Source organism: Ursus maritimus, unplaced genomic scaffold (assembly GCF_017311325.1).
Source record: "Ursus maritimus isolate PB19 unplaced genomic scaffold, ASM1731132v1 scaffold_28, whole genome shotgun sequence".
Taxonomy (NCBI): domain Eukaryota; kingdom Metazoa; phylum Chordata; class Mammalia; order Carnivora; family Ursidae; genus Ursus; species Ursus maritimus.
The window spans coordinates 1,479,788-1,501,013 of record NW_024425341.1 but is presented as its reverse complement, the minus strand read 5'-3'; the positions used below and the strand labels follow the sequence as shown (position 1 = coordinate 1,501,013).

General features: G+C 43.6%; 2 protein-coding genes across 8 annotated transcripts in view; one reads left to right on the top strand and one right to left on the bottom strand.

Annotated features, from left to right (window-relative positions):
* HGSNAT (heparan-alpha-glucosaminide N-acetyltransferase) overlaps window positions 1-2,411 on the top strand; it is a 44,964-nt gene extending 42,553 nt beyond the window's left edge. For both annotated transcript variants that reach the window (XM_040643199.1, XM_040643198.1), the window contains one exon: window positions 46-2,411. In XM_040643199.1, the coding sequence (XP_040499133.1) occupies window positions 46-227 (182 nt within the window). In that variant the 3' untranslated portion in view covers window positions 228-2,411. The remainder of the gene's footprint in view (window positions 1-45) is intronic.
* Window positions 2,412-6,049: 3,638 nt separating this feature from the next.
* INTS10 (integrator complex subunit 10) overlaps window positions 6,050-21,226 on the bottom strand; it is a 36,384-nt gene continuing 21,207 nt past the window's right edge. For 4 of the 6 annotated variants that reach the window (XM_040643192.1, XM_008706266.2, XM_040643194.1 and 1 more), the window contains exons 14-17: window positions 13,851-13,930; window positions 12,622-12,784; window positions 11,625-11,718; window positions 6,050-6,513 (exon numbers count right to left, since the gene is read on the bottom strand). In XM_040643192.1, coding sequence (XP_040499126.1) covers window positions 6,357-6,513; window positions 11,625-11,718; window positions 12,622-12,784; window positions 13,851-13,930 — 494 coding nt within the window. In that variant the 3' untranslated portion in view covers window positions 6,050-6,356. Of the gene's footprint in view, window positions 6,514-11,624; window positions 11,719-12,605; window positions 12,785-13,850; window positions 13,931-21,226 lie in introns of all 6 variants that reach the window. The other 2 variants (XM_040643193.1, XM_040643196.1) reach the window with 2 other exon arrangements.

Here is a 21,226-nt window from a genome sequence, read left to right as displayed (position 1 = left end):
CAGATGTGACTCAGGAAAATATTGTTTTCTTTATCTCTCCTCCAGGAATGAACTCTATTCTGGTGTATGTTGGCCACGAGGTGTTTGAGAACTACTTCCCTTTTCAGTGGAAGCTGCAGGACAACCAGTCACACAAAGAGCATCTAACTCAGAACATAGTTGCCACTGCAATTTGGGTGCTCATTGCCTATATTCTCTATAAAAAGAAGGTTTTCTGGAAAATCTGACAGCTCCAGCTGAAATGCTTTGCCGGCAGACTCTAGTGGGCCTTGGGGGAGTGTTGAATCAGCCTTTATTAAAGGGAACCATGAATTCTAAAATCAGTAGGATGTGTATTTCCCGATGATTGGGGAAGATGCTGATGCACTCTGGCTGGTTTACTATGATGCGGCTGTTCATCAGAACCGTGTATATTTGAGACTTAGATATTTGGAATATAATTGTCTTTTTTCTCCATCTTCCATGTAAATGGATGTATTTAGAACTTCATTTTAAGGATTTCTCATTTAACTCTTCAAAAGGAAATTGCCATGGGCATTTTGCTTCTGTGACGGATAAAACGATCTAAAGTCTAATTTTTATTGATCTTGTTTTCCTGTAGACTGCCTTTCCATGTGCACACATGCCAACCAAGAATACCATCATTTCTGTTGTGGCTGACTGGAAGGCTTATCGAATGGGATGTGTAGTGATGCAGCCAAATATTTTCTGTGGTTAAGTGCAGTTTAATATTTCAAGAAAGAGTAATTTCCTTTTCAGATCTGCAAGGCATTGGTGGGTCCAAAAAATGCCTTTCTGTCGGAAGGCATCCTCTCCTTTTCCCCACTTGAAAAAGACATTAAGATACAGATGTGTTATTCCCAGCCACTCTTGCTTATAGTTACAATACTTAGTACCCACTTGGCTGTCTGCCCACTTGTCTGTCTTTCTCACTGTGTGTCTAGATGGTGGCTGGCACTCGGAGCTATAGTGTGGCAGAGAAAAGCACACTGTCTTGTTTGTGGCACTAGCTTTGCCATCCCTGCCGTATAAGATGTCAGCAAGTCCCATGGTCTCTCTGGGCCTCAGTTCCCTCATCTGTGAAATGAGGGAGACAGTGATGACCTCTCTGGTTCCTTCCAACTCTTAGGCTCATTCAGGTGGGATACATCCGTAGCTTTTCTGAAATCCTTAGGAAAATTTTATTACAGAAAACTCTTCAAAATAAATGATAATGAAAAGGTTAAAAAACAACTCTCATTGGAGTAAATCCTTTCAGAATGACCCTCCACAGTGGAGGCACTTTCCTGTGTGGAATCACAAAACTGGGGATAGTTTCTCAGGAGTGAAGACAGGAGAACACGTTGAGAGAGACAGCACTTTTCCTATGATGCATCATCATGCTTAACGAATTTTCTGTGAGAATTCCGTGAGGAGGAAACGGTGGAATAGTTGTACGTCAGCCCTCCCGCCCGCGGCCAGCCGAGCCGGGGCCACCTCCACGTCGCTCCGGCCTCAGCACAGCACAGACGACCCTCTGCCTGTGTTCCGCCTGGACTCTACCCCGAACCCCCAGCCCCAGCCGTCGCTGCCCGCGGGACCCTCCGCCCGGACGCCCGTCTTCCCGCCGCTCTGCCCAAGCTCAGACTTCCCCCTGCATTTTCCCAGCTCCGTGAATGGCTCCTTCTCTGTCTCTAGCTGTGAACCTCCGTCACCTTTCACTCACCTTACCTCCTCTGTGCCCCCTTCCCCACGCCTCCTCACCGCCGGCTCTTCCACCTGAAACTCCTGCCTTCGCGCTGCGGCTGCCTCGTCTCTAGTCCGGGCCTCCGTCCCTCAGTCGTTCCTGTGTCCGTTGCCTCCAGATTAAGCTTCATGCAGCAGAGCTCGGGTAAGATCTCCTCCGGACACAAGCTTCCCTCGAAGTTGGGACCGCGGTGCCTGACGTGAGGGTATATATAACCACGCTCGGGGCAGCCGGACGCGTCTTCCGGCTGCTTGGCCCCGCCCCCGCCCGGGCCCCGCCCACCCCGCCTCCGCCGGCGGCCCGGCTCCTCCCCGCGCAGCACTTAGTACGTCCTGCTTCGGACTTTGACTGCAGTCTTCCTGCTTTACTTTCTCCCCTTAATTTTCTCCTGGGTACACTTGACCTTTAGACCCCCTACTTCTGAAACACCTTCTCTAATCTCGTATTCTCATCCAAAAGTAATATTTTCTTCCTCTCATAATATCTTACTGGGATCAGTCTCATGGCATTTATCGCTTTCTGCCTGGTATGATAGTGACTTGTGCACATGTCGCCTTTCCCACGCTAGACCGTGAACTTGATAAGGGCGAGCATTATGTCTTGTTCATCTGTATATTTATTCCTCATGGTGCACACACAGTGCCTCATACTTAGCAGGCGCTAAATAAACATTTATCAAAGCAAAGCAATGGTGGTTTTTGTTTTTAATATTTAAGTGCTGATGAAAGCACTGTGTCCAGAGTGCCCCCTGGAAATGTTCCTTTTCCTAATGTGTAAGGGGACAGTTGGTGAGGAAACCTGTTGCTACCCTTCTCTTGCAGTGAGTCATGGATGGTCACAGTGTGTCGTCCCAAATCCCAGTAAGTCAGGCTGAGTTGGACCTCTCCGGATGTTATCCAGAAGCATTTCTTGAATTGGGGAGTATATATCAGGGTGTATTGAACTGTAAGGACCAGGAAATCCTGATCCAGCTGGGTTTAAAGGAAAACTTGGCTCATATAAGAAGGCCCCAGGTAGGCTGGCTTCAGCTCACTCGCCTGTGAGGCCACCACACCATGATAGCCACACACACTCAGGGACTGTGACACCAACCCCAAGGAGAGGGCTTCCCCTCTGTCCATCTCGTGACTTTGTTAGACCACAAACCCTCCCCAGAAGCCTCTCAGCAGCCCTCCCCTTGTGTCTCACTGGCTACGAGCCTCTCATCTGACTTGTGAAACCAGCAGTGACAAGGGACTGTGGACCGATGAGCCCACGGCATGGCTACACGGACAACCTGCTTTGGGAGGGGACGAGTGTGCCCGAGTGAGTGGCACAGTCAGGAAAGTGTCTTACAGGGAAGTCGGGGTCGAGTTCTTAAAGTAATAAAGTCCAAAATACTGTTCTAGAGTAGGGATGTAGTAATTGGACGTTGTTTATATATATTTTTTGTACTTCCATTACTCATTCTTATTTATAATTACGTGAATAAATTCTTGCCTTACACTTTTTTTCACTCTGTTCAACAAAGGGCATCTTTTATAAATGTGCAGTAATCCCGAATGTATTAAACGGTGTCACCTTAGATGAAATTCCAACACAATAGTTTTTATTTTTCCTTTAATGTAATTCTATTTTCCAAATAAATGTCGGTGATAAATGGACTTTTGAGAAAGTTTCTCAACGTATCACACTGCTTTTCAGGAAGAGATCCCTATCAATTGTAAAAAATTAGGGGTAGGTCTTTAAAAACACTGAGCAGTACGTGGTAAGATCCATGACCCTATTAACAATGCAGCTTCTGGCATAATTTCAGCCTTTGAGATTTTTAACACTCCTTTTGTTGTAACTTCGAAACGAGGTGGGAAAACACATCGCTAGTGTTTAGTTGCCTATCTGTGTAATCTGTTTTCACCAGCGTGTAGTGAGCCAACATTTTTCTCTTGGTAATCAGTATTTGTTGGGCATTAGTTTTTAAGGCTACATGCATTTCTAAATTCAAAGTTGATGGAAATGCTAGATGTTTGCCTTATGTCATAAAATGCCTCAGACCTCATAAACCCCTTATCTAATTGTGTATGTCAGAACACTGCCATTGACAAAAGATGCCGTTATCTTGCTGGCTTTCCTCTGCAGAATTCCATCCAAAGGGCTAGCCGTGTGGACAGCTGGCTTTGCTCCCTGCAGTGCGGAGCACATGGCTTCCCACAGGGTCTATTACCATTTTGGGTTCTGGCGGAATTCTGTCCTGACTACTGGTGTTGGACACAAACTCAGGTCTTTGGTTTTCCCACTTTTTATGGCTGTTCTTGTCAAAACTTGATGGTTTGTAGTCATGCACTTTTACTTTGATACGGGATAGTTTTCCGGCTGATACTAAACTCCAGGGGTCGTAAGCTTGTAGACTGGTACCTCCATCTAGCCAAATCCTGCCTGTGACATGGCTCTGGCCCGGAGACCGCTTGTCAGTTTAACCAATCCCAGGTGATGCCTGTCCCGTGTCAAAGAGAAACAAAGCCATTCTAATGAAGTGGGGAGGGCAGACTTGACTGCACTGGGGGTCCAGTGTGAACTGCATCAGTTTCCTGGAAATAACGGCTGGAGACTTTAAAGGCTGGGGGTGCTAAGGGAAAGGCAGCGAGGGGTGCGATGGGGTTGGTGTGTGTGAAAAGGCCAGCTGGATTTGTGAGTTGGGCTTCGCCCCCTATCTTTGTGATGGGAGGTGGTGGGGCACGTTGGAGCAAGGTACCCACCTGAACTAGGCCCTTCTCCTGGATATTTACGTTTCGGACACAGCTTGAGTCCTTACAGAGATGGGTTCTGGTGGTAGTTTCACATCTCAAAGGGCAGCGGAAGGATTTATAATTGCCAGCTTTCTAAAAATAATTGCTCTAAGAGGGGGTTCAGGGACCTATCTGCTCACCACCATGTTCGGGCTGGATCAAATACATCCTGTGAGCGTGCAACTTTCTAAGGCGGGCATTTTAAGGGGGTCTAGGGTCATCCTGGGTACGTGGCCTTACGCTGCTAGTAGCTGTTTTGGAGTTTGGCCACATCTCAGTGCAAGGGGTGTGCATGGGTCCTCATGAGTCAGAGGTCAGCAGTCCCACCCCACTCCTGCCTTGTCTGCAAACTTGGTCTGAGTCCCCATTGTATTCTGTGGCATTTCCCCTGCAATTCTTCACACGGGATCGGCACCACTGGGGGAAAAAGATGACTGGCTCTTTGGTGCCTACACACGTGGGTATCAGAAAGTCTTGTTCTATGTATGCTGCCCCCAAATACTGATCTGAGGAGGGTATAAAACCAAAATGTGTTTAATTTGGAAGCAGTTATGGGCCAACAACACTCCTCAATCAAAACAACAGGATGGTTTATATATTTGTAATCAACTCATATTAAATCAATATTAAATTGATAAACACTTTAAAGCAAGCTAGGTGGAGTATTTTCTGAGATAGATGTCTATTACTTAAACCACTTTATTGATTTTAATACAGTTGACCCTTGAACAACACAGGTTTGAAAAGAATGGGTCCATTTATACACAGATTTTTTACAGTATAGTACTATAAATGTATTTTTATGATTTTCTTTTCTCTAGCTCGCTTTAAGAATATAGTATATAAATCATAAAACATACAAAATATTTGTTAATCAACAGTTTCTCAGTAAGGTTTCCAGTCAACAGTAGGCTATTAGTAAATAAATTTTTGGGGAATCATTATAGGTGGATTTCCGACTGTGCGTGGGTAGGTGGGCATGCTGGCGCCCCCCACGTTAGTCAAGGGTCAACTGCAGATCTAAAACATTTAATGCAAAGTCACTAACTTCTTAGGCCTCTCATTAAGTAGCCCCTAGAAACAAGTATTTGTTTGACGTTTACCTGATATATTTCAGAACAGGAAAAGAAGAAAATAAACCTGAGAGCTAACACTGGCCCAGCTGGACACACGAGGTGTCCTTCCACAGACGGCACGTGAGGGAACACTTGGTCTTCACAGCCTGTGAGGGAAGTGCCATCAGCTCTGTGTTCCAAGGCCGAGCCTGAGGCACAGGGGACTTAACCTGTCCCGGTACAGGGCAGTAAGGGGCCGGGCAGAGCCAGGGCTGGGAGCTGGGCCACAGGGTATCAAACTCGGGGGCAGGGAGGAGGTGCCTTCCCCGGGCTGGTGCACAGACCCCCACCCGCAGCTCCCTCGCTGGAAGTTCACTCAAGTTCATTCTGGCGTAAAGGTGTTTGGTATTAAAACTTCCTGAATGAAAAGGTCTGAAAGCCTGTTGATATGTAATACGTACCAATGCCTAACTATGGAAAATAAGACCTTGAGAGCATGAATAATATTCACTTAAGTAAAGCACACTCTTGTTCAGAAACTCACCAGAATTACAATACATTTTTAAAAGCCCCAGACTTAGGATGATTTTTATTTACAAAACAGGTTCTTTTGTTTTACAAAAAATTACAAAAATGACTCTGAAAAATAGAAATAGCTTCTCAGACTCTTGGGAACTACTTTTAAGCAACCAAGGAGCTGGAACTCAGAAGGCTTTCCTCTAAGAGTTTTAACAGCAACGTTTATGAAAGCTTTGTGTCTTCACAAAATCTCCCACGCTCTGAGCTGCCTTCCGTGTGGCGGAAAGGGCTCCGTCAGGCCAGAGTCTGAAGGAGCAAGATCTTCTCATTGACGCAGAACCTGTGCAGCACGACCATCAGGTTCTCGCCACAGCGGGACACCTGGCGCTCCATGGCCAGGCGGAAGTCCTCCTTCACGCCCTTGGTGATGCCCCGAGTGACCGTGTGGTGCCTGAGGGCAGCGACAGGGAAACAGATGGACACCACAGTTAGCGCCGGCATCACTGGTCAGCGTTTCTGGGGCAGGAGTAAAACCTGACTCAAATCTAAGTAAAACAATTCAAAAAGGAAGGAAAGCCCTCACCAAACAATCCCCCTGCCCATTCCTTCTCAGAAAGACATTAAACTACAGTGACATGTTTCCTCCTCAATAAAAGGCTAGTTTAAACATCTGAATGTCCAGTAAAATGCCACCTGCTTTGCTTCTGAACTCTTGCAGCTCTGACACTATGCATCCCTGTGCTGACTTGTGCACGGTTGTTACTTTGGGCCAACCGGGCCCAGTCCACACGGCCACACAATTCACGTCCGGACAAGCCAGCCGAGTGCAGAGGCAGCAGCAGGGAGGAGGGAAGCCAGAACGAGCGAGTCGCCACACTGAGCTGGGGGCTGGGGCTCTGTGATAAGGCTCAGAAAGGTCTGGGGCTTGTGCCCAGCCGCTGGGGTTCCAAGCGCGTCTCTCTCCCGGTGATGCCAGAACAGGACAGCTCTGCTAAGCCCATCCAGACTCCCATCTGTTTGAGAAGCTGGAGGAGTTGGAGGTCCCAAGACGAGATCTAGCAGAGGTGGGGAGAGAGAAGCAGACTCACTGCAGAACAGCCAGCGCCCTGCAAAGGCCTACTGGGGACCAGATCTGGTCCATGTGCTCAGGAGACGTGCACGTCTGTGGAAGGGTCAGTGGGAGCGCGAGAACAGTTCTAGCTACACCCAAAAGCTGTGCTGTGGAGAAGGAGCTCACAAAAGAAATCCCAGAAAACTTAAGACGTCAAAATGAAGAAAGGAAAAGAAAAATCTAGCAGAACTCAATGGGTTGTTAAAAGGAAAGGAGTTCTAACTACCAGGTCAGTACTTTAGTAGATTTAGACCAAGAGAAGGCACCTCCATTCCCCACCTCGACTGCCTAACTTCCCTCAGAACAGTAATAGGGACTTAAAATTAGATTTTTATGCATCGGCCAAAACAAAACTGTCGAAACCACTCTAAAATGTTCCTGTTTTTTGTTTTTAAACTTGTGTATTGTCATATACAACGAGTACAACAGAAGTCAGAAAGCTGCAATGCAACAGAAGAAAAAACTAAACTAGGCTCTGTCAGACTAGTAAAGATATTACAAGGACAGTCTACAATGCCCGTGGGCATTTGAAAGAACTCGGTAAACAGCAGCAGTGCCATAGAGAAAACAGTTCTCTGTGGACATTTCTAGTGAAGTCGGCTGGTTAACTCAGTAATACGGACACGGTGTCAGTGAGGCTAAGGCCACGAGGCCCACTGGGAATAGGCACAGACCCACTTAAGCTGTCCTGAGATACTGTCCTTCTGGGTCCCAGACTGCAACCCCTGACGGGAGCCAACCCCTGAGCAACCGAGTTACTGGTATTTGCAGACAAGCTAAAGGGCTTTGAAAGCTCAAAGCAAACTCTTCCCTTCATGCTAGTAAAAATATAGTAAAACGTCGTGTCCTGCTGGTCACGGTTCAGTGGTATTGCTTCTACAGGTAAAGCAGTATTCTATCAGTCTCATTCCCTCTGGTGAGTTTGGATGAAGAAGAGACTTAGCTTTTGTGGTTTAAGGGCCGGAGAAAGCAGCTAAGAAATGCAGCATACCAAGTATTTTCAGTTTAGAAAGGGAAGGGCTGAAAAATCAGTAAAGGCTGTGCTAAGGCCCAGTAAGACCAGAACACCGACACAGGTCACTAATACGAAAATCCATGAATAAAAAGTTACTTAAAATGAACTTCGGCACCCTTAAATATTTACGACTGAATGCCTTATGTTTTATCAAAAGAGAATCACAGTCTAGTGCCTAACCTAATGCTTAATCTAACAGTTTTATATAACTTTCGTTTTTTTTTTTTCCAGATCCATAATGATTTTTAAATCGAACACAAAAACACTGGCAACTTATGGAAAAAAAATAAGAAATGTTACAATATTACAACCAGATGGTTTGCCAAGGAATGCAGAACAAATTAAAAAAATAAATAAAGCATGAAAAAGAGCACTGAGGCACAGAGAGCTGGAACCATGGGCAGTACGACATGGGGACGAAACGGCACACTATGAGCAGGTGTGTTTCCACGCGGTACCTGTCAGCAGTCTGTATGCTGGGCTGAAGCACAGGTAAGAATTCTAGAAGGCCTTTAAAAAACAGCAAACAGCAGCATTCAAACACCCACACCGACTCACCCTGAACTGCAAAAACAACACGCCAGAGAAAATGCACAAGACTGGAACAGACGATGCAGAAACCCTTGAACCTCCACGGGCCCCCGGCCACAGCGGTGTCTTTTGGGAGGATGGGAGCAGCTAGCAGTCCTCTCCCTGCACCTGGTGCTGGGGCACGTCCGCAGCATCTTGTTCCTGGGCCCCGAGCTCAGCCCACTCGAGATTTGGTGTAAAAACCACCACCGAGGAAGAGGATGACGAGACGCAATTGAACGGTAGTGCGGAGAGGGAGTCACACTCGAGAAGACACGTTTTCGAATCCAGCCTCCTTCACCCTCCACTCTGCTCATGCCCCCACCAATCCCAGAGATAGACTTAGGGGCTTTTGGTAACCATCTTCGCCAGGATTGAAGCCCCAAATTGAAGAGGCCCTTCTGGGAATACTAGAGGGGCTGGCAATGTTTTTGATCGAGAAAGGTTGAGCCTGAATTTCAGAAAGTACTGAGAAAAGGAACAGATGGGGGGAAAAAAGAGTCTGGGACCCATGGCTTTGCAGAATTCGAAACAAAGATTTTGTGCACAGGACACGGTTTTTCCATTTTCACCTAGTCTAACGCAACTAAGGTACTGCAAGTATCAGCAAAGAAATAGTTCTCTATTTTAGAGTACGTGAGGACAAAGCGTCTTTGTTCTGCTGGTCAGCCCCCGGGTGCCCTCAGCGTTGGTACTGGACCCGCCAGCATCGAGCAGACCAGGACGGACTCACAGCCTTACCCAAGGGGAGGGCTGTACACTGCTCACAACACCTCTGGCACTCAGCGGGAGGCGCCACCCAAAAGGTCTGCGATGGCTTCAGAGAATTTGTTTGGAACCCAAAGGGAAAAGGAATACAGACAGTTTTACTCAAGATTCTAACCCTACCCCCCTTAGTAAGAGCTCTCTGGCTTTATGCAGCTTGCTTCTCCTGCTGGTTAGGCGTTAAGTAACGTGAAATGTAGGCTTCAAATGAACTTTGAGACTCACACAGTGAAGACTGGGCAAATTTCTAGAAGGTCAGCTCACTAAGTAACAATCCCTATTCTTGCTTCCAAACGGACAGAACAGCAGGCTTCCTAAGAGGCTTAATGGTCTTCTACAGGGAATTAGAAGACATTAAAGTTTATATTGACCAAGGTGGGGGAGCCCGGAATTCTCTCTCAAAGCCTAGAAATTCATGTTGTGCATCCCTGCCTTGCCCTAAGCAACTCTTTACAGTGATATTATCTGGGTGTCCAAGAGCACCTGCTTTCATTCTTTGTCCTGGGGGTTGTTGGCACGTAACCATGTCACTATTCAGCTCGATACAAACTAGCTACAGAAGAAAGGTTCGGTATAATGAAATTCGAGATCCAATTGTTGATTTTGTAACAGTCCATTCACTCAAATTCCCACAGTTAAGCACTATCTGAAGGGAGAGATCATCTATAACTTTAACCTTAAGTAAATGCAGTTGACTCTAAGGCCGTTCCTATATTATGATAATTTGTACAGTGAGCGTGAATGTGAATTAACCGAAAAGCTATTAATATTAGCTTTGTTTTATATATCCAGCCTCAAAACCTAGAAATCTTTCATTTTTAAGCCCACAAAAGGGGTTACCTAAGCTCCCATATCAACAAGTCCTCTTTGTTCTCGAACACCGTTAAGACTATTTTCCACATGCCATATTTTCCCCCTAGTTTCTACCTGCAGTCTTAGGGAAGGGAATGGAGATGGGAAGGTGAGCATGTCCAGCCCATCTTGCCTAAGCAACCTAATGCATAAAGGTCTCGTGTTTTCAGAAAAGAGCATTTGTTCTTTTATGCTAGATGTTTAGAATATTTATTAATAATATTTACAAGATGAAGGACAAAAACCCGACTTAACCTTCCCATTCTTTAGAATGGATTCCATAAACCCTCATCTCAACAGGAATAAAGTAATGTTTGCGATTATACATATCACAGTGCACACCTCCTGCTTCCCTCTCAACATTTCTAAGGCTCTACGAAGATAGGAAAAGATGTGCATTTTTGCTCTCAACAACTGAAAACTCATTCATTTCGCAACTGAGAGAAAAAGGACAAGGTTTTCAGCCTTAGCAACACTCTCTTCTCACTCGGGGCTCAGTCTCTTGCAGTGACTGTGACACTGAGTCACGGCCATGCTGGGTCTGCAGGACGCAAAGGAGGAAATATGAAGATAAAGCCGCACGTGGCATTTACAGCACAGAGGATCTAGTATCCAAACTACAATGAGTATTGAAGGATAGAAGCAAGATTTATGAGCTATTTAAAAATCATAAATGGTCACTAACTTCATCTAGGTGTGGGAGGGCATGCCTGAGACCAGGCACCCCACCACTATTTCCTGGAGCAGGTGTGTTTTTCTTAGAGGCACTAGACCCGGCTAGTTTCTCCTGCGCTATGCAAGCAATGGAGACTGCTTGGGAAGCCTTCAAATAAATACCGAAATCCAAGTACAGTTGATAAATAAAGTCTGTAGCTTTTCTTAATCCACTGCAACTTTAATTAAGCACGGCTCTTTCTTAATTAAAAACATTTTATGTCTAACCAGAAATTTATAGGATTAGCCTGTACATTTTGGAAAGGAAAAGGTATCATGAATGAGACTTTTGTTTAGTGAAAAGGTTTCAAAAGTGACAGAAATATCCCAATTTAAGCAATGTTTTATCAAGAAATGTAGTTAAGGAAACACCAAACTTCAAAAGGTACCCAGAATCAAATCTACTCTCAAAAACAGAGACCAGGTTTGGCTTCCTTTCTTTGAAACTTCTCAAAGCTACAGACACTTGCAAATATTTCCTACACGCGCACGAAAGGTGAGCCCTTCGCGTGGGAGAGCAGGACAGCATGCTTACTTGATCAGCATTCCCTGATTGGGCAGTAACTCCAGATGAATTTTCCCACCTTCCTGAGTTCTTAAGTAGGCGAATTCCTCCAGCATATCGATATCTGCAGGCCAGATTCAGGTTAACCACGTGCAGAAACAAGGTGCCCTGCTCTCTCGGAGGAGGACCAGGCTGACAGCGACCGAGCGACTTCCCCACGGCCACCCCGCTAGCCGGAGTCAGTACTGGAACCCGGCCCGGTCTGATTCCAAAACTAACTATTCTTGTACCAACCAGACCACCCCATAAAGATAAATATGTTTCTCCTACAGATGCTAATTAAACACGTTCTGTATGGTTGTAACAGCAAAATCTTTTGTTTTCTTAATAAGAAATGAAAGAGGCAGTGGGGGCGCTGAATCCCTGGAAACGGTTAAGAAATATCGCCCTAGGCGCTGGGACAAGGATAACCCGCTCCTCACAACCTGAAGAAGGTGGTCTTTCCCTAACAGTATGAAACCCAACACTCCCCACTGCTGAAAGCAACTGCCGGGCTGTGCGGCATGTGTGGCGGGTTCTCAGTGGCCGCTGCAAGGGCTGTGACACGGTGCTCCAACAGCCTACCCCAGGGGACAGCCAGTGCCCCCAGGAGGCCCTATGCTGAGAGATGAAGGCCAATGAACTATTCTACTCTACGGCCTCACCAGCCACTCTGGGCCTCTCAGGAACCCGAAGGCTATTAATGCAGGCATCTCGGGTACCTTCCTAGAAGTCGCTGGAGGTGGGCAGTGGAATCGAGCTGACTGATACCCTGATTCCGTGCGTCACCTCCGGGAAGCCTTTTAGGACTCTCATGAGACCAGCTGCCACGGGCCCATTTTCATTCGTCATTCTTTCTCTCCTCCCCCAAAATAGTGAAAACCATTATTTCTACCTGGAATTCCGTCTTGTACTATGCATTTATTCTAAAAAAAAAAAAAAAAAAAAAAAGTCAGAATTTCTTATGCTTACACAGGAAAAAGGATACTTGTAACATAGTTGAAAAAATTCTCGTATTGGAAATTTCCTTGTTGACAAATCTTATTGACAGCTTTCAAGAACAGATTCTCTCCCCGTGGCCACTCCTGCTGAAGCAAGACGATCACATGCCCCAGCGCCATGTCGTCCCTGCTGTCCGTGAAAGCTCGGAGCTGCAAGACAAGGGGTCGCGCAGACACGGAAGGAAGAGGAAATCATGGGGTGATCTTACATATACCAATACCACTCCCTGAAAAAACGCCGCTGTATACAAATGTGTGATCTAGGGAACAAAGCAGAACACACACTTGCCATGCAAACAACAACCGCCTTCTGAGGGGGGTGGGTCCCAACCACAGAAGCCTGGGTCCCCTCTGTGCTGGAAACAAGGTCACTGGCAGTGTGTTCACTGAGCCTCCTGAGGGAGCTGGACGTGCCTGGCAGGCCTGATGCTCTGACTTGGGAAAAGGGCGAGAGAAGCTGAGTGGTTCTGTATGGCAGAGAGAAGAATTTGCGGATTTCTTTGAAGGGGGCAGTTGCGAGTAGAGGGTGGGCCGCAAGGCTAGTCGGAGAGAAGGGTTTGAGGAGAACATGGACCGGGGAGCAGAAAGCCAGTGAGCAACAAGGAAGGAAGCAGCAGTGTGATGTGCAGAACCAGCCCCAGAACTCAATGAGCAGCGAGGCCTCAAATCACACTTTTAATTGTTTCTGTTGCCCCAAGGGATTCTGATGAGGAGTGAAGTCTGGGAATTACAGCCCTAGAGCAGAGACTCAGTACTCCTGTTCTCTTGCTCACAACCCTTGGTGAAATGCACGCTAAGGCTCTGCTCCACTGGCAGCCAAGGGCCTGGCGTTCTTCCAACAGCCTGTAAACCTTCCCAGCTATGCCTGAAACACTTTCACCCTGCTGGTTTTTAGGATAATAAACTCACCATCCCTCTATGAGCCTGACGGCATTTGTACTCTCTTCTTCTAGCTAATATATTTTGACATACATTAATTTACAAAATATTTACTGACCACCACTATGGGCAGGTTATTTGCATAACCGTCCCACGCCTATTTGTAAACTGCTCGAGGATGGGGATCACTTCCTGCTCATCTGTGCCCAGTGCCGTCCAGGGCTGGTGCTTGTTCACTGCTAGCCCGTGCGCTCTCCCCACAGCACCAAGTCTCTCCAGATCATCGGAGCAGTGTTCCAAATTCAATTTCGTTCATGCTCGTCAACGTTCAGCTTACCTTAAAGCAAGCCAGCATTAGACGCAGGCAGTACGGCATGATGGCCTTGCTGGTACATGGCAGCAGCTTCAGATCCGAGCCTGTGGACAAAAGCCCACGACATGTGTTGTTATCAAAGAAAACAGCTTTGAGAGGCATATATTTAAGATGCTTTCCAGAAAAAAAAGATAAGCAACAGTCATATGATTTCAAATATAATTAAATAATTATATTTAGTGATGGTGAAATTGGTTTTTGAATGATCTCTGGATTTCATTTATCAATCTTCTTTCCTAACCTTGCTTAAATACTTTTTATTTTTGGAGAAAATTGTATAGAGAGTATGACAAACATCTCTGTGCTCGACACCAGCTATATAAAACATTAACGTTTTGCTTTGAAGATTTTTTTTTTTCTAAGATTTTATTTATTTATTTGACAGAGAGCACAAGCAGGGGGAGTGGCAGGCAGAGGGAGAGGGAGAAGCAGACTGCCTGCAAAGCAGGGAGACAGATGCGGGGCTCAATCCCAGGACCCTGGGATCATGACCTGAGCTGAAGGCAGACGCTTAACTGTCTGAGCCATGCAGGCACCCAGCTTTAAAGATTTTAATATAAAGTATCACAAATTTAGTAGAATCCTCTTGTGCACCTTTTCAGATCACATCCTCTTTTCTTCTTCCTAAAGTAACTATTATTCTGAAGGCGCTGTTTTTTATTCCTCTGCAACAGCAGAGGAAAGTTTTGCAAGTTTTCAGTCTACTATATAAATGGTGTCATATTGTATGCATCCTTCTGCAAACTATTTTCAATACTAATACCTATAGCTCTAATTCACTGACTTTCAATGTTTATACAGTATTCTGCTATTTACATATGCCACAATTCATTTATCCATTCTTTTATGGTGGACATTGAGATTTCCAATTTTTCACTATTACAAACAATGCTTGAAATAAACATTCTCATATATATTTTCTTGTGCGCATGTGGGGGGAAAAAGCCTTAGGCAATATTTTCAAATGAAGACCTTAATCCTTTCCCTTATGGTGTGTGCTCTTTATATCCTAAATCCTTCTCTACCCTGAGGATGAAAGTAACAAGAAATCAAGGAGATCCTGTGCACACATATTTACACGTTTATGTATCTAAAACAAAAGGTTCATTCTGAAATATAATCTACCTTTTTTTAAGGAGATGAATTCATTTTAATAATAATATTATATTCTATCTCATTAAAAAAAGAAAATGTCTGGTTGAAATTCATGACCTGGGGGGTGAGGATCCAAGTATGAAAAGCACTGATCTAAGGCATTTAGCTGGAAGAGGTGTATGACCAGGTAACGAGATGTTCAATCTGGTCTCCACAGTGATGGTATGAACCTATACACCTTCCAGAAGTAGACGGGCAATGTGTGTCTTCACATCCCCACAGTCAGTTTAACCTCTGCATTCTGATGTGGGTGATGTGGTAGCTTACTGTTTTCATCTGAGTTCCCCATATGGCTAATAGGTTGAGAGTCCTTTCAAATAGTTTCTGGCTATTTGGATTTCTGCTTCTGTGACTCTGTAGTTCATATTCTTTGCCTGGTTTTCTACGAGGGGTTGGCTGGTTGTTTCTTACTGGTTTGAAGGAGCTTTTTCAAAATTTTGGATACAAAGTTTTTGTTGATTGTCTGTGCCCGATAACTTTCTTGCAGGCTATGACTTCTCCTGTCCCTTTGTCATAGTAGCTTTTGTTGCTATTTTAATTCTAATGGGACTAAATTTACTAATCTTTTCCTTTTTGTTGTGTGCTTTTTGTAGCCTAAATCCTTCTCTACCTGGAAGGCCCAAAGAGTCTTTTCTGTATTTTCTTCTAAAAGCTTGAAATCTTTACTTTTCATTTTTAAATCTTAAAATTTAAATAATTCTTGTGTAGTGTGAAGGAGGGACCACATTTTTTTTGTTTTTACATTTGGATCGACTGCCCCACTACCACTTATTGGATAAATTCATTCTTTGCTCACCGAATTGTAATACCATTGTTTCTCAGTTCTCCATTCTGTTCCATCAGTCAGCCTCTATGCCAACACTCCACTATCTCTATTACTATAGCTTAAAACTAAGTCTTGAAGTCAGCTAGGTCCAGTCTTAACCCACCTGATCTGCTTCTGTTTCAGAGACACACTTTCTGAAGGGGTCTGGGCTATACATTTTTTTTTTTAACACCATATGTACCTTAAACAGCTTCAGTAATGATCAAGACTATCATGCTTTTGTCCTCTAGGAAATTTGTAGTGTCCTAATAAATCTACCTACCAGTTGCAAGGACCTTTTCTTTTTTTAAAAATGAAAATAAATGTTTTGAAATTATATATAATGCCATATTGTTTACTTTTCAGTTACATAATATTTATTTAAATTCAACTAGCCAACACATAGTACATCATTAGTTTCAGATGTAGTGTTCAATAATATAACAGTTGTGTGTAACACCCAGTGCTCATCACATCACATGCCCTCCTTAATGCCCATCACCCAATTACCCCATCCCCCTCCCCAGTTTGTTTCCTATACTTAAGAGTCTCTCATGGTTTTTCTCCCTCTCTGATGACTTCCCATTCAGTTTTCCCTCCCTTCCCCTATGATCCTCTGCTCTGTTTCTTATATTCCACTTATGAGCAAAACCATATGATAATTGTCTTCTCTGACTGACTGATTTCACTTAGCATAATACCCTCCAGTTCCATCCACGTCAATATAAATGGAAGGGATTCATTCTCTCTGATGGCTGAGTAGTATTCCATTGTATATATGGACCACATCTTCTTTATCCATTCATCTGTCAGTGGACATCTCCGCTCTTTCCATAGTCTGGCTATTGTGGACATTGCTGCTATAAACATTGGGGTGTAGGTGCCCCTTCAGATCACTACATTTGTATCTTTGGGGTATATCCCTAGTAGTGCAATTGCTGGGTCATAGGGCAGCTCTATTTTTAACTTTTTGAGGAACCTCCATACTGTTCTCCAGAGTGGCTGCACCAGCTTGCATTCCCACCAACAGTGTAAAAGGGATCCCCTTTCTCCCCATGCTTGCCAACATTTGTGGTTTCTTGTCTTGTTAATTTTAGCCATTCTGACAGGTGTGAGGTGATCTCATTGTAATTTTGAGTTGTATTTCCCTGATGCCAAGGAATGTGGACCATTTTTTCATGTGTCTGTTGGCCATATGTAGGTCTTCTTTGGATAAATATCTGTTCACATCTTCTGCCCATTTCTTGACTGGATTGTTTTTTGGATATTGAATTTGGTAAGTTCTTTATAGAGCTTGGATACTAGCCTTTATCTGATATGACATTTGCAAATATCTTGTTCCATTCTGTGGGCTGCCTCTTAGTTTTGTTGACTGTTTCCTTTGCTGTGCAGAAGCTTTTTATATTGATGAAGTCCCAATAGTTCACTTTTGTTTTTTGTTTCCCTTGCCTCTGGAGACGTGTCTAGCAAGAAGTTGTTGCAGCCGAGGTCACAGAGGTTGCTGCCTGTGTTCCCCTCTATTTTGACGGATTCCTGTCTCACATTTAGGTCTTTCATCCATTTTGAGTTTATCTTTGTGTATGGTGTAAAGATATGGTCCAGTTTCATTCTTCTGCCTGTGGCTGTCCAATTTTCCCAGCACAATTTGTTGAAGAGACTGTCTTTTTTCCACTGAATATTCTTTCCTGCTTTGTCAAAGATTAGTTAACCAAAGAATTGAAGGTACATTTCTGGAGTCTATTCTGTTCCATTGATCTGTGCCTGTTTTTGTGCCAATTCCCTGCTGTCTTGATGATCACAGCTTTGTAATATAGCTTGAAGTCAGGCACTGTGATGCCCCCAGCTTTGATTTTCTTTTTCAATATTCCCCTGGTGATTTGGGGTCTTTTCTAGTTCCATACAAATTTTAGGATTAGTTCTTCCAGCTCTGTGAAAAATGTTGATAGTATTTTGATAGGGATGGCACTGAATGTGCAGATTGCTCTGGGCAGCATAGACATTTTAACAATATTTATTCTTCCAATCCATGAGCATGGGATGTTTTTCCATTTCTTTGTGTCTTCCTCAATTTCTTTCATGAGAGTTCTATAGTTTTCTGAGTATAGATCCTTTATCTCTTTGGTTAGGTTTATTCCTAGGTGTCTTATGGTTTTTGGTAAAGTGTAAATGGGATTGATTCCTTAATTTCTCTGTCTCCTGTCTCATTGTTAGTGTATAGAAATGCAACTGATTTCTGTGCATTGATTTTATATCCTGCCACGTTGCTGAATTCCTATGAGTTCTAGCAATTTTGGGGTGGAGTCTTTTGGGTTTTCCACATGAAGTAACATGTCATCTATGAAGAGAGAGAGTTTGACTTCTTCTTTGCCATTTTGAATGCCTTTTATTTCTTTTTGTTGTCCGATTGCTGAGGCTAGGACTTCTAGTACTATGTTGAACAACGGTGGTGAAAGTGGGCATCCCTGTTGTGTTCCTGGCCTTCTGGGAAAAGGTCTCAGTTCTTCCCCGTTGAGAACGATATTCGCTGTGGGCTTTTGGTAACTGGCTTTTGTGATATTGAGGTATGTCCCTCTATCCCTACACTGTGAAGTGTTTTAATCAAGAAGGATGCTGTATTTTATTAAATGCTTTTCCCACATCAATTGAGAGATCATATGGTTCTTATCCTTTCTTTTATGAATGTGATGTATCACGTTGTTGATTTGCAAATGTTGAACCAGCCTTGCAGCCCAGGAATAAATCCCACTTGGTCTTGGTGAATAATGCTTTTTATGTACTGTTGGATCCCACTGGCTAGTATCTTGGTGAGAATTTTGGCATTCGTGTTCATCAGGGAAATTAGTCTGTAATTCTCCTTTTTTGGCAGGGTCTTTGTCTGATTTTGGGATCAAGGTAATGCTGGCCTCAGAACGAGTTTAGAAGTTTTCCTTACTTTTTTTTTTTAAACAGCTTCAGAAGAATAGGTATTAGTTCTTCCTTAAATGTTTCATAGAATTCTCTGGGAAGCCATCTGGCCCTGGACTTTTATTTGTTGGGAGATTTTTGATTACTGCTTCAATTTCCTTGCTGGTTATGGGTCTGTTCAGGTTTTCTATTTCTTCCTGAATATAAGTTTCCAGGAATGCATCCATTTCTTCCAGATTGCCTAAGTTGCTGGCATATAGTTGCTCATAATATGTTCTTAAAATTGTTTGTATTTCCTTAGTGTTGTTTGTGATCTCTCCTTTTTCGTTCATTATTTTATTAATTTGGGTCCTTTCTCTTTTCTCTTTTGATACATCTGGCTAGGGGTTCATCTATCTTAGTAATTCTCCTAAGAACCAGCTTCTGGTTTCAGTTTCATTGATCTGTTCTACTACTCTTTTGGTTTCTATTTCATTGATTTCTGCTCTAATCTTTATTATTTCTCCTCTACTCTTGGGTTTAGGCTTTATTTATTGTTTTTTCTCCTTTAGGTGTAAGGTTAGCTTGTGTATTTGAGACTTTTCTACTTTTTTCAGAAAGGCGTGTATGGCTATGTACTTCCCTCTTAGGACCACCTTTGCTGTGTCCCAAAGGTTTTCAACAGTTGTGTTTCCATTTTCATTTGTTTCCATCAGTTTTTAAAATTCTTCTTTAATTTCCTGGTTGGCTCATTCATTCTTTAGGAGGGTGCCTTTAACCTCCAAGTGTTTGTGCTCTTTCCAAATTTCCTCTTGTGATTGAGTTCAAGTTTCAAAGCACTGCAGTCTGAAAATACACAGGGAATAATCCCAATTTTTTGGTACCAGTTGAGATTGATTTGTGACCCAGTATGTGATCTATTCTGGAGAATGTTCCATGTGCACTCGAGAAGAATGTGTATTCTCTTGCTTTAGGAGGAAATGCTCTGTATATATCTGTGAAGTCCATCTGGTCCAGTGTATCATTCAAAGCCCTTGTTTCCTTGTTGATCTTCTGTTTAGATGATGTGTCCATTGCTGGGAGTGGGGTGTTGAAGTCCCCTACTATATTGTGTTATTATCAATGTGTTTAATTGGGTTATTAGTTTATATAATTGACTACTTCCAAGGTAGGAGAATATTTATAATTGTTAGATCTTCTTGTTGGATAGACCATTTAAGTGTGATATAGTGTCCCTCTTCATCTCTTAGTAAGTCTTTGGTTTAAAATCTAATTTGCCTAATATGAGGAATGCTATCCCAGCTTTCTTTTGATGTCCATTAGCATGATAAATGGTTCTCCATCCCCTCACTGTCAATCTGGAGGTGTCTTTAGGTCTAAAATGAGTCTCCTGTAGACAGCATATGGATGGGTCTTGCTTTTTTAATTCAATCTGATACACGGTATCTTTTGTTTAGAGCCTTTAGCCATTTACATTTAGAGTAACTATTGAAAGATATGAATTTAGTGCCACTGTATTGCCTATAATGTCCCTTTCTGTAGACTGTCTCTGTTTCTTTCTGGTCTGTGTTACTTTTGGGCTCTCTCTTCACTTACAGGACTCCCTTAAATACTTCTTGCAGGGCTGGTTTAGTGATCACAAATTCTTTTAGTTTCTGTTTGTCCTGGAAGCTCCTTATCCCTCTTTCCAGTCTGAATGACAGCCTTGCTGGATAAAGTATTCTTGGCTGTGCGTTTTTCTCATTTAGTACCCTGAATGTATCATGCCAGCCCTTTCAGGCCTGTCAGCTCTCTATGGATAGGTCTGCTGGCAGTCTAATGTTCCTACCCCTGTAGGTTAAGGACCTCTTGTGTCGAGCTGCTTTCAGGATTTTTTTATCACCGAAATTTGCAAGCTTCACTAATACATGTTGGGGTGTTGATCTATTTTTACTGATTTTGTGTGTGTGTGTGGGGGGGGGGGTTCTCTCTACTTCTTGGATTTGAATACCTGTTTCCTTCTCCAGATTAGGGACGTTCTCAGTTGTGATTTGCTCAAATATACCTTCTGTCCCTCCCTCTCTCCTTCTTCTTCCTCTGGGACCCCAATAATTCTAATATTGTTTTGCTTTATGGTATCACTGATTTCTCAAATCCTCCCCATGGTCCACTGGTTGTTTTTCTCTCTTTTCCTCAGTTTCCCTCCTTTCCATCAGCTTGTCTTCACTGAGTCTGTCTTCTGCCTCATTTACCCTAGCTGTTAGAGCATCCATTTTAGACTGTATCTCAGTTAAAGTATTTTTAATTTCAACCTGATTGGATCTCATTTCTGCACTAAGAGATTCTCTAGAGTTTTTTATGCTTTTTTCAAGCCTAGCTATTAACTTTATAATTATCATCCTGAATTCCATCTCTGACATATATCCATATTGTTAAGATCTGTGGCAGACAGTATTCCCTCTGGTTCTTTCTTTTGTTGTGAATTCCTCCTCCTAGTCATTTTGCCCAGAGAAGAATG